This window comes from Alosa alosa, chromosome 12 (genome assembly GCF_017589495.1).
Source record: "Alosa alosa isolate M-15738 ecotype Scorff River chromosome 12, AALO_Geno_1.1, whole genome shotgun sequence".
In the NCBI taxonomy this organism is placed as follows: Eukaryota; Metazoa; Chordata; class Actinopteri; order Clupeiformes; family Clupeidae; genus Alosa; species Alosa alosa.
Genome location: NC_063200.1, coordinates 9,660,075 through 9,674,323, shown reverse-complemented (window position 1 = coordinate 9,674,323; position 14,249 = coordinate 9,660,075). Strand labels below are relative to the sequence as shown.

Here is a 14,249-nt window from a genome sequence, read left to right as displayed (position 1 = left end):
GTACAGTAGTTTATATGTTTAGATATTTTTGCTTGTATATTAATTGTTCTTACAGCTACAGTACGTAATATATATTTGAGTTTGTGTTTGTCGATTTATGTAAACTACTGCTGCAACCCCGCAATTTCCCCTTGGGGATGAATACAATATCTACCTAATCTACCTATGGCTAGTTTTGTTTACATTTGATGATCTTTTATAAATGTCTTATTCACATAATTGTATTGTTTTAATTGTTTTCTTCAAACTAGTATGGCTTTATGTTGTACTGCTTTGCACATCTAATTTTATTTTATTTTATTTTGAAAATGTATTCATTTTATGTCTGTCTGTTTGCTTTTGCTGCCTTTGTACAGCACTTGTAACTTGGTTTCACAGACAGTCGACAGACGACAGACAACAGACAACCCCGTCCTGTCTGTATCCCTGAGGGCAAGCACCTGGCAGATCTGCAGGGAGGCAGAGCATCCTGAGAGGTAGGATGTTATTGGCTCTGAGCAGAGTCTTCCGAACGTCTGGCCTTTTCTCTCCCAACGCAGGCTGGATCTTTCTGCTGCCAGCTATATGCTGGAGGCTTTATGCCAATCCAATTAGGAGCTTTAGGCTGGGAGACTGGCTTAGGGCCACCGCCTCATGCACCCAACCAAGCCATCAGCACAAATCCATAGGCCTACTCACGAGACAAGGCTCTTACTCTGCTATGAAAGTGAAGCCAGAAGCATAATTAATGGCTATCTATCCCATACACTGTGCCATCCAATGACTAGACTATTTAGCAAATGTAGACCTACAGTATGTTATCATTCTTGTCTGAAAATGTGTGCAAAGGATAGCCTATGCTTTAAGCTAATATTCATATATTAAACAACCTGTAGCCATGGCAGAATAAACTTCATGACAATAGTTAAGTAGCCTACAAATAATGCCACACACAGTAGCCTACTCCTCTAATTGAAGAGATGACTCATGACAACCTATCACTGTGGTGTTTTCAATTACCTTTCTCAATAATTTCAGTACATCCGCTGCCTGGTCCACTTTCTGTTCCCGCAGTAGTCTCTGTATCTCCCGGACCCAGGCGACTCTCCTCACGTAAGGGCTGCTGTTGCTATTTCTGCGCAGCATCCCCGGAAGCTTCTCCGACTTCAGCATAAGCGATGTGAATAGAAAGTCCCCGCCACCACGACTGTCACTCCGCTCGGCGTCCCCAGAGCTATAGTTGCGCTGGCGACCCTTCCTAAAAAAACTAGCTTGACTGTCCAGACTTCTCTGCCTGGTCAACTTGGACCCCATGTTTTTTTTTTTTTTAATCTTCTTTAAAAGCCCGCTACAGTAGCCTATTGTATGGTTGTATAGCAGCCGTGTGGTGCTGATGCAAACTGTCACTAAGTCTCGTAGCTATACGTCCATATTCAAAGTGAAGTTCGTACCTGTGAGATAGGCTACTTTACTTGGATAGGATATCCGTAGTCTTATTACATGTCCACATTTGCACGTCATGTCGTTAAAAAAATATGCTACTCTTTATCGACTTGCTGTTTCTTTCTCCGTGTTGTGCGCATGCTGCTGTTGTTGTCCTGCGACGTGGTGCCAGTGTTTCTCAGCAAGCTCGCCCGCACGACTCTACTTCACTAGCTATCCAATCAGGTTGCGGTGCATTGTGGCATGTCGGTTTAGTTTTTAATGCCTAATTCCATTTCAAGCAAGTCAGAACCTCATTTTATCATGGGCTACAAATAACTGCAAATAGCCTGACAGTCATCCATTTAAACATTTAATCAGATCCATAAAATGTTATTAGGCCTATATAACCACATTTCAGTGACATGCTCATTTTCACAGCACCTATGGAATTGATAATAACCAATTTATGAAATGTTTTATATTGTAATAGGTTATAAAAGCTGACAAAACATAGCCTATACGTAGCCTAACATGGCTACAATATAACTGCTGCTGGATCTATCTTCTTTGAAGTCTGGCATCAAAACAGACTGGAGTGAAAAGCGAAACGTCTTGCCATAGCGAATGTTTATAACGGGAATCCTCCCTTTCCTCCCTTCGCATCCACAGAAGGGTTGGTCCAGAGTCGGGTAGGCTAGCCTACGGCACTGTGCCTCCCAGCTCCCCGCTGAAAAAGTGGTTGAGCGTAGCGGGGAAGCCGTGTTACACATGTCAGTGTGTGGACGTAGCAACCTACATTGCATCAGCGCTATCAGCTGTGAGAAGAAGACGGACGAAATGTAGTCACATGTATCCGAAGAATAAACACGCAAGCGACTAGGCAGACTACAAATGTTACATGTCATGGAAAAGGTTACGATGTTTATAATTCAACAGTGTATGGTGTAGAATTAGAATATGAATATCCTGTAACATAACTGTCCAGTGTCAGAAAGATCAGGACTGAATTTAAGGAAAAGAGCTAAGGGGTTCTGGATACAATCGTCTCATATCTCTTCCTAGACTCTCTGATCATTTGTGGGTAATAACTATTAATAAAAGCATATAATAATAATAATAATAATAATAATTATAATAATAATTGTAGTCTAGATATTTATTTGCCACTTTAAAGATGTACGCTGACTATGTGTAGAGGGGATAATGTGCAGAATATCTGAGGGAAAGTGAAGTGTAGGCGAATATGGCCCATACTGGTCAACCTTAAGAGTGAGTACGAATATGGCCCATACTGGTCAACCAACCGTATGAGTGAGTGTGTGAGTTTGGGGGTTTAAACTGATTTATTGCTTCATATGTCATCCAATAACCCTAACATGGCAAATTATCAATTAATATGATAATTATTGTAACAAAGAACAATACATGCTTTGAGGGGAAAATAATATTCTATAGAATAATGTGAAAATTATTTTCATATAGATGGGTGGGACTGAACAGCCAATCATATCACCAAAGAAATGTTGTTGATTGGCCACTTCTGATACTAGATTGTTCTGATTATTCACACTGGGACAACCGACCACATCAATAAATAACTATGTTTGACTTTTGTGTTTGTGTTATGTTAATTTTAGTCATAAAAGCAAATGTATTCAGAGAACTCACTTAATGGTGCCATTTGTGTTACACAACATGAGACCAAATCCACCATGTTGCTGTGTTATGACAGTTCTGAATTAAAGACCAGGCATTCCAGAACAAAGTGTAGCAATGTGCCATCAGTTATCATAACTCCAGTAAATATTAATCACATAATGATTGCTATTGCAGTAATCAGACTTGCAATAAATCTGGAACGGGTAAATCAATGTCCCCAAACCTGCTAAAACAAATGTGTGTGTGTGGTGCTATGTGTGTTCGGAACTCTTTTCATATACAATAACAAAACAATATGTTTTCTGTAACTTCCATGTTAAAAGGCATTATGCCACGTTCTATTAGATGTACATGCACACTGTTTATCATACACATATTGTACAATGATTCCTATCTGTTTTTTTTAGATGTTCTGTTCTATTCCGCTGGTGTGTCTGTGGGAGAGGGTTGGGCGGGAATGGGAGTTTTTTTCAGTTGTCTGCTCGTAAAACTGTAGAGGACACTGACCTTGGGTGATGTAATTCCTGCTTCTAGTACTTTCTATAAAAATAAAATGCTGGCATACTGGATACTTGCAAGTCATGATTTGTGAACAAACATTTCGATCTACATTACTATGTGTGGTTAAACTTTGACCAACACACACACGCACACACAGAGAGAGATGTACTCTCTCTCTCTCTCCTCCCCTTAGAGTTATGCAATATAATTATGAGCACTGGGTTTATGCCCCCAGACAAGGTACTTAAGCTACGCCCTTCTAATCGACTTCTAATCGAGATGGAGACACGAGCAGATAACAGAGATTTTAGTCTTTGGAGTGTACCGGTGTGTACCTGTGTGTGTGTGTATGTGCTTACAGTGTGTGTGTGTGTGTGTGTGTGTGTGTGTGTGTGTTCATGTCATGCAACGCCAGGGATATACTGTCTGTTTAATACATATGTGTGTGTGGGTGTGTGTGTGAATTAAGAATATGTGTATACATGCATGTGTGTGTGTGTATCATGGCCTAACAATGAACTCCCGTCTCCTGTCACCTTTGGAGATTTTCTGCATTGGGAGGTGCAGTACTCCAGACCCTTAACACCCCTCCTCCATATGCCACCTCTCTGCCCCGTCTGTGTGTGTGTGTGTGTGTGTGTGTGTGTGTGTGTTGCCTCTGTGCTCCATGACAGCACGAGAGGGCTGGAGCCAGCGAGCTCTCTGATAGGGTGAGAGGTTGAAGTTTAATATTCCTGTAGAAGTTATACAGTGACAGCCTGACAGCCCAGGTGCCGATAAGTTGTTAAACAGTCCGACCGTGACCAGACACAGAGGTGTAATAAGGACAGAGACTAACCACTGGTCAGATACATCAAGACAGAGACTAACCGCTGGTCAGATATATCAAGGTAGGCTTTGGAAGTCTCTTTCTCTGCCTCTTTCTTTCTCACAAATCATTTTTACTTCATCTGGGTTTGCTGATGTAGGTGTCAGAGATAGAAAGATATTTAGAGATAAAGCTTTTGGCAAAGCTGCCTACTGGTACCTGGGAAACTGTTAGGATGGATAGAGTAAATCCCTGGACATCCCTGGATAAGGCTGTATACGGGGCCAGACCTGTGCTGTATACTATACGGGGCCAGACCTGTGCTGTATACGGGGCCAGACCTGTGTTGTATACGGGGCCAGACCTGTGCAGTATACGGGCCAGACCTGTGTTGTATACGGGGCCAGACCTGTGCTGTATACTATACGGGGCCAGACCTGTGCTGTATACTGGGGCCAGACCTGTGTTGTATACGGGGCCAGACCTGTGCTGTATACGGGGTCAGACCTGTGTTGTATACGGGGCCAGACCTGTGCTGTATACGGGACCAGACCTGTGCTGTGGATCAGGGCTAAGGTCAGGAGAGGATGAGGTTCTAAACTGCTGGTGAAGTGTTCTGTTCTGCTGTGGAGAACCCTATCATCGTTCCCTGAAAGTGAGGAGCAGAATATGTGGACCTGGTGTGTATGTGGATCTGGTGAGTGTGTGGGTCCTGTGTGTGTGTTGCTGGTAAAAAATATGGCATATCAAAGTGAGACACATGATCCAGTCACGGAGAAGTACAATCAAGATGCAGAGTTGAATTTGACTGAGAGAGGCACACACGAAGCACAATGTACTCCAGAATATGCGTCTCTGACTTGACACAGAATTATCCATGGTGAAAGTACACAACAGCAAAGGATAGATAGATACAGTAACAGTAGCAGAGTCAGGAGACATCCCTAATCAGTATAATTAGTATATATACTTAAAAAAAAAAAAGGGCAGCCGTGGCCTACTGGTTAGCACTTCAGACCTGTAACCGGAGGGTTGCCGGTTCGAACCCCGACCAGTAGGCACGGCTGAAGTGCCCTAGGCACCTAACCCCTCACTGCTCCCCGAGTGCCGCTGTTGATGCAGGCAGCTCACTGCGCCGGGATTAGTGTGTGCTTCACCTCACTGTGTGCTGTGTGTGTTTCACTAATTCACAGATTAGGATAAATGCAGAGACCAAATTTCCCTCACGGGATCAAAAGAGTATAAATACATACTATACTTAATCAATGACACCAATGGCATTTAACGCAAAACAAACAAGAAGTCATATCAACTCAGGCGCCTTACATTATTCATGGAATAAGTGAAGAGTTTGTTTCCAAAATGCTATATATCCATTTTTAAAAAACATTAAAAAGTCATGCTAATCCAGGAAATATCAATCAAATTGCAGTTGTGTTGTTTTGATTGAGTAAAGACAAATGAATTAACAATACCCAAACACATTTCTACTGACATTACTTCAAAAACAAAATGTAAAAAAATATGAATGATTTATGGAAATTCACTAAAATGGTGAATATAGTGTTTTGGAACCAACTCTTTAAGTATCAGTCAGTGCATGTACATGTGCAGAACAATCTGATTAAAGCACTGATTTCATTCAATCAGATTACACAATGTACATGGTGTTGTTTAATTAGTGTAAAAAGTATAATCAGACTGAAATCAGATAGTTTGAGTCAGTATCACTATCGGATTTATTACACAGCCCAGTTCTCACTGAAGAAATGTGTGCAAGGAGAGAGAGGTCATTACAGCTTCCTGGCCACAGGGTACAGCATGTTCAGCTTTGCTACAAGTGTCCCTGATAGGTTGTGCTTGTGCTTGTGTGAAAATGGGAGTCTATGTTCTTCTCTCCTGACTGTGTGGTTCAGATCTTTCTCTCTGTCGAGAGTACAGAAGTGATACAGGCATGATAACAGCATAAACACACCTATCTTGATATTCATGCAGTGGCGGAATGTGACGAACAGTGTTGGGGCCGTTACTCAAAAAAAGTAATAAGTTACAAGTTACTAGTTATTTCTTTAAATTGGGATTACTTTACTCATTACACCTTTTGGAAAGTAACTTGTTACTCGTCACTCTACTTTTGAGTTGGTCTCTTTAACACTTTGAATGCCGCGCTGTTTTCGGAAGCTTTGGCTCAGAGTGCCAGCAATCTAGAACATTGTTGACGATTTTTGTAGAGCCACAGCATATGTTGTAGCTATGGACACATACTATGGCTCGTTTGAATGGTGAGACTTTAAGCTCTCAGTGGGTATAAACCGTTTATTTCTACATGCCTCTGTTCCTGAGAAATCCCAAGCGAAACAATGGCTAGTTTTCATCAAAATCCCTGTTTTTTTTCTAGAAATGGAGATATAGCGTCTTTTATTATTTCACACACACACACACACACACACACACACACACACACACACACACACACACACACACACACACACATATGAGCAATGTCTCACCAGTGAAGTTGGGTTGCTACCAAAGATTCTAGAGCTCTATGAATCCCGCTCTAAATCTTTGAACCAATACAATACCAATCCTTCCAACTGCAGCATAGGGCACCTTTACTTTGAGTAGCAGCACCTGCAGCACCAGCACCAGCAGCATTTTAAAGATTTAGAACCAGTCTTCTTTGTTGGTTTTGCTTTATGATATTTAACTGCAGATCACCCTGGTAGATAACCAAAATTACAATCTCCAAAATTGTAAGTCAGAATGTAAACTGGGCCACAGATGGTACAATTACATTAGCCTAACTAGTACATTAACCTAAAACTAACTTAATTGAAATGCCACAGCCCATACTGTTTTTTTATTAGAATATATTTAAGAGATTAAATTATTATGTAAGTACTTTTACTTTTAATACTCAAAGTACATTTAAAAGCAGGCATGTGTTACTTTTACCTAAGTAGGGTTGTCATTGTGGTACTTCTACTTTTACTAGAGTAAATACTTCTCTGGTTATTTGTATTTTTATTTAAGTACTGAGTTCCAGGACTTCCCCCACCACTGGCCGTACTGTATGTGCTATGTCTTACAATAACCCTAGAAAAGCAACCTTCTTGAAAGTGTCCATGTTCTGATGTCTGGGGTCAATTACTAGTACAATTACGGTAACTTGTGCTCAAGACAGGTATACTGAGTGACACAAAGGAATTTACTGTTCTTGGCCTTCAGCAGGGATTGTCCTTGTGGAGTACCAGATAACACTGTTTCTCACATGCTGAACAGGTTGGGCTTGTCATGTGCGAGATCTTTGTTCTCGGCTCAGGATATCTGCTCTGTGTGCTTCCCCCACTCGCTTGATCTCTGTCAAGTTTTAACATGAAGTTTTTTTTTTCTCCCTCCCTGCGTTTGTTTTGCTTTCAGCTAAAGTTCCTTATCTCACCGTTTCACTTAATTAGATGAACCACGCGAGATCAGACAGTGCCCACCACTCTCTGCACCTTTTCTTCTGTCACCAGCACAGATAACGCACCGACTGCAGGGCCACGTGGGACTGACTCAGAGCCAGAAACAGCTTTTATTGCTGGCGGAGTTCAGAAGTTGTTTGGAAACGTGCCTAAAGAAGTCACGATGTAAAAAAGAAAAAAAAAAAGATTTCCATACTCAGTACACGGCGACCCAATCATGTTATCTTGTTCATTTGACTGAGTGAAATCCTGCCCGCATGCAGTATTAAGTTTATTACTGTAAGGCAAAATCCACTCTGAGAATGATTACATCCAGCTAAATGGACAATATTTGCCAGGGTGGCCAAAAGACAAGTCACACGACAGCTTTCCAACTTGAACTGTTGGCATGGACTGATTATATCAGGGACCCAAGCCCAGATCACAGTGCTGCTAATTGCACCTCCAGCGTCCTTTGATCATGTGACTTGGTCCTTCACCAGGGTCAGAGACACTCTATTTCTCTGCTATTTCAAGTTTGCGCAATTGTATTGTGTATTTGTGTACGATGTTGCCATGTTTGGCCTCTAATTGATCCTTGTTATGTGGGCAGCAGTCTGTTCATGGTTTAACTACAATCTCAAACATGTGCCATAGTTGTATAGCCCAACTAGCCCCATGTTTATGTGCTGGGCCTGGATTAATGGGGGTAGAGTGTTATCTTAGGGCCTCACATGCAGGGATTGGCAGCTGGCAAATGCACAGGGTTTTTAGGGGATAAAACCAAACACAGAGTGCATGGCTTGGGTTTTATCTTCTCTCCTCTGCCCTGCTCTTCTACTCCTATCACTGTGTTCTCCTAAGTGTGGGAATCCTTGGGGAATCCAGAGGTGCTTCGGTCCAGAGGTGCTTGTAGCCAGAGTTGCTTGGGTCCATAGGGTCCAAGGATGCTTGGGTCCAGGGGGTTCAGTTTTTATGTTTACGTATGTATTATAATTGTTTTATTTTTCTATTTATTTAGTTTATTTCTTTCAGGGACCATGCACAAAAAACGTTAATCATATAAAGGGAATAGATGCTTATTACCAGATTTAGCTAAAAGCTAATTTCCATTTGTAGGTAGAAACAATGGGATAAACATGAACGCACAAACACACACACAGTATTAAACTGTTCCTTGATCTACCATACATATAACTCTTGGTATGGCATGCCCTTACTTACTTATTATGCCCTTACGTATTTTCTACAATATTCTAATGCATCTTACTGTCCCATAAAGTTCTGACACGCGTCAACCTTCCCATCAGATGTTTTACGACATTTTGACGGTCCTTACAAGTATGTCAGCTTCAAGCAACAAGATGACTTGACTGGGTGATGTTGAGAGTGTTTATGTTTAGATGACTTGACTGGGTGAAGTTGAGAGTGCTAATCTTGTATTATTTTTCTGCAGTGCATTAGTCCCAGTGTAGCTTGGGAGAACCAGTCAAACCTGTTAGGAACGGTTCGTTAGTTATAAACGGGGTCACCGGAGGGATTTTGAGTGCTTCAATCAAAAGTTGCGTGACCCTCCCCTGCCTGCAAGACAATTTTCAACGACCCTCCTGCATACTTTTCAAAAAAGACATGACCCTCCCCGGCCAACTATCGATACCTTCCTCTCACGCTGTAAAGCGCAACGAGTCTATGCTCTAAACTCACCCTCTGCTTTCTGATCTTACACATCACACTTCACCAAGATGGTGGCCATTTCAGTAGATTTACTCACTAACATTGTTGTGGAAACACAATAAGCATGGAAACTAAATGCACACTTCCTGCAACTGCATTAGCCTACTTGAAATAAGTTACTCCTTTAGTAAGTATTCACATGAAATAAAACAATAAAACATTGAGACCATTCAACAAAGCACACTGGGTAATAACAAATTCAACATAACACTTGCTATGGACTCGTCTCTAGGCTTCCCAGTCATTGTAAAGCTGCCGAAGCTGAACATTATCCAAAACTCAATTTCTCAGACGAGCGTCAATTTGGGAGCTTACTACACTCCTTCCTTCTCAAATGACTTGAAAAGGCCGTTTGCACAATTTCACAAATAATCACAGGGACCGAAAAATACCTAACATGCCAACTTTTTCCGGGTTTAGGCCTATCATATTAACTTTTCCCTGCTGCCTTGCCGTTTTAATATTTTCCCGTATAGAATATCCCATATTACTGTAATACTCTCATAACATTAGTCCTGCATTCTGGCCTGTCCCTGTGTTGTCCTGTTGTTACCCCTTGCCCTTCCAGAGAAACAGTATATTCAAATCATCGTTTTGCTTGCTTGAATGCGAACTCAGAGTGATGTTAACCTACAGTAGGCCTATTTAAGTTAACGACGTGGTTGTCGTGAGAGCACGATTCATTGGCGCTTGCAGTGTTCGGCCGTAGGCTATGTCTACGTGTGCACCTGCCAGGCTAATAGACAAAGAAATCCCCCTGTATATTCACTCCAAGTTGGCCTTCCATAACTTACCAACTCTACACTGTAGACCATAAACTGGCTATTTATATGACCAATGACATGTATTTGTTCAACTTTATGAAGCAGAATTACGCACTTCTACTTGGAACACATTTTTGTTGGCAGAGGAGAGAATGACAGCGATTAACAAATTGCACTTGTTGCTGGTTACTAATACTGTAAAGTTAGGCTAGGCTACACAGTAAACTACAAGTAAACCAAAGTTAAATTTAGCTTTTTTAGGGCTGGATAAAGTTGACCAAATGGATATAGGCTGCTTAGGCGGAATAAAGTAGGCTACTTTGTTGCTCCAACCCTTCCAACGTTACTGGGGACGGATGTTGACATTTTTCCGTATTTTATGCGGAGAAACCCGAAATCTCCCTTATTTTCATTGTTCAATGTTGACAGAGCTATGGAACGAAAGAGAACGTTATATGGCGACAGAAATCAACAATCAAACAAGCCACTTTGATTTTTTGCTGTTTTCATTAATACAAAAGATGGGGGACCCCCCCTCCTAGACAAAAAAAAGTTAGGTGACCCTCCCCTCAACAAAGAATAAAAAGACATGACCCTCCCCTATTTTCCACCGGTGACCCTGTTTATAAACTAGATGTACCGCATAGCGGTACAAAATATGACCGCCGCCAGTCCTGTACATCCGTTCAGCGAAAATAAATCACACTTCAATTTGTCTCCATATTTTACTCCATCCCCACTCTTGAAACTTTTGTGTATGCTTGTTTGGCATGCCTGAGTGTGTGTGTCGGGCTGCACAGAAAGTAGCCTACTGGTGCTGAAAAGGTGAATAGATTGTAGAATAGCCAAAGAAGATGTAGCATTGTTATAAAACCTTTAAAATCTCTAAACAATCACAAGTAGGGCAGTTCATCACAGTTCATCCATTGCAACTGGATTGATGAAAGGTCACTTACACCTGTAGGCTACATTGTATTTGGGAAAAGCAAAAGGTATCAGCATAATGTTATTTATTTATTTATTTATTTATTTATTTTTTATGTATTTATAAACAAAAACATCTCTGTCAGTTCCATGCCGTTTTCAACAGCTATCAAAAACAAAGGTCATTTTTGGATGGATGGATTTTTCTTCTACAATGTTTCTTCTTCTACATAAGATTTTAGTCATCTTTAGTTCATGTAATACTTTATTGTCAATGCACAAATTAAGTAACAGTAGTCTGAAACGTTATTGTTAATGCACAAATTAAGTAACAGTAGCCTAGTCTGAAACGAAATGCTGTTTTACATCTAACCAGAGGTGCAAATAACTGACATGTCCAAATGGGCCTTGATGAAATGCGTCGCTAGACTGTTCATACACATTTTAACGGGCCAAAGTTGAAGAGCTTTTGTCCGTTATTGTTCGTGCAAATATAGGCTGATTCATGTTCCCTTGCATTGTTTAACTGAGGTCCATGGCTAGTCTGGCTTTCATCAGACCAAGCTCAATCTTTTAAGAAATCAAAAAATAAATAGCGGGCAGATCAGGCTGGGTTCACCCAGCCTAGTCCATAGGCACACGATATTGTTTAATTTTCCGATTGAGATATACACGCTCTGGCTATTCTAAATGCAAAAATGCATCAGGGAGTTATGACAAAACGGTAACTAACAAACTAGATCCTTATAGAAAGCTGTTAGCTTCCATAAGCTACAGGTAGGATTATAAGGTAGGCCTATTTACAACATAAATTGTCAATAGGCTATGCTGGCGACACAAATAAAATCTCCTTTGGAAACCAATGGCTTACGCCTTACAGTATCAAGCGGACTTAAACTGTCATATCGTGGCGAAAAGTTGTAATAACATTCACGCAGCTCCATGAGTCAAGGAAAGCCAATGAAGTAGCCACTTCTAAATGGGACCCACTACACAGTAGCTTAAGGTGTTTTGCTAAAGCAGCCATAATGAAATGAAGGTGTCATTGTTTGGATACTTCACACACACGCGCTTTTAATTTCACAGACTACAACTACCAAGCTGTAATCAAAGCACATCGATTCCCCTCACACCCCTGCACGCACAACGCAAAACAAAAATAAACAGGCGCCTCAGTCTCACGCATGTATAGGCAAAACTGTATCAGACTGGTGTAATGTTGGTAAATCTTCCATTGCACAGAATGATTTTGTAGCACGTGCAATAAATGACAGTCGAAAGATACAAACAGTGCTGCTATACATTTGCTTGGTATAACCGCATTTATAGTTTTCTACAAATGCAATCAATCAAATGCCTCCATCACTCAACCAACGCTAACGGTAACATTACCTAGGTCCTTATTGATATTACAAGATTAACGCACCTGCAGTAAAACCAAGCATGTCCGATAAACATCCTCAGATTTATTTCGGCTTCAAGAAGAAATGGGAATTACACTTCATGTGAACATCATCCTATCCTTATTAGATGTTCGCCAAGCAGTAAATTACAGTCCTTGTAGGGAAGCGTCCATTGTTTTTCCAACCCACTTTTAACTTCCAACAAAATTTCGCCTCACTGCAACGATGCGCCATCTAGTGGACAAACGACTACTTCGCCAACACTGAAAAATGCAGCCATGATGATGATGAATATTTATTTTGGCTTTTTTTTAATCCTACTGAATTTGTAATTATGTATCGGCCGCTCTAATACCGATAGTATGTGGGTGCCTGTGTGTGTGCATGTGTATATGTGTGCACCGCCATTTACAGGCCAATGAGTGTACAGTCACTAAATGTACACATAACCTAATTTTTTAGACCCCCATGGATGAAATTCTACGAAACTTGGCATACCCCCAGAGAATGCCAGGTCAATCATACACATAAAATTTGGTGCAGTTCTGAACATCTTAACTGAAGATAGGGCGATTAAAGCAGAATAATATTGCATTTTCATTTTTTACCGGGGTGCAAATCACAAATGAGCCAGGTTGATGTGGGCCCTTGAGACCAACATACCATAAAAGATTCTGCATCCTCAGTGCCACGGTTCAGGTAGTTATTTAGGAAGAACTGTTTTTTTTTTTATGGTTTAGGGGCCCAGCACGGGCGGGGCGGGGGTGGTGGTGGTGAAATTTTTCCCGTAAAAGTCTAGTGGGGCTACATACCCACCAAATTTCATGTACCCCGGTGGTTCGGGTGTCCCGGTATCAATGACCAAAAATTCAGGGAGTAGATGACGGAAAGATTCTTGAATTGTGTGCATGTGTCGCAGTACAAATTTATGTTTATGTGTGTGGGTGTGTGTGTGTGTGTGTATGTGCGTGCTTGTGTGTTTGCCTGCGTATGTGTGTTTGTGCATGTGCATGCATGCGTACATATGTCTACTGTGTGAGTATGTGTCATATGTATGATTACTGTAAATGTATGTGTGTGCGTGTGTATCTGTTTATGCACATGTGTGCACATGGAATGGGTTAACATGACCCTGGAGGCAAAACATACGGGAAAAATTGGTCATCCTAGGCCCCTACAGTTCTCAAGATATTCACAGAGAACTGTGTCTGCCCCACCCTCCTTTCGGGGTCCAGTCCAGCGGGGGCTACAGATCAAAACGAAGAATGACGGTTTCATGCTATCCATGTGGGGTACATGCCCACCAAGTTTCGTGGTACCCGGTCTTTCAGTGTCCAGGGAATCCTTGTTGGTGTAATGCCACTAAATGTACACATAAATTATTTTATTGTAAGGCCCCCCATGAACGAAAGTACTCAAAACTTGGCATGCATTCGGAGGGTGTCATAATGATCCTACACTTTTAATTTCGTGCAGTTTTGACCTTGTCAGCCAGAGATATTGTGATGAAAACTTTTTGCTTTTTAATTTTTAACTAGGTGGCGCTATACATGAAATAAGTGGTAATGGGATGGGTTGACATGCCTCCTTAAGACCAACATACATA

General features: G+C 41.2%; 1 protein-coding gene across 1 annotated transcript in view; it reads right to left on the bottom strand.

The window, feature by feature from the left end:
• The window catches only part of lrrc75bb (leucine rich repeat containing 75Bb), a 49,633-nt gene extending 48,054 nt beyond the window's left edge, over positions 1-1,579 (bottom strand). The window contains exon 1 of the mRNA XM_048258597.1: positions 1,000-1,579. Within this exon, the coding sequence (XP_048114554.1) occupies positions 1,000-1,293 (294 nt within the window). The 5' untranslated portion in view covers positions 1,294-1,579. The remainder of the gene's footprint in view (positions 1-999) is intronic.
• Positions 1,580-14,249: the final 12,670 nt, after the last annotated feature.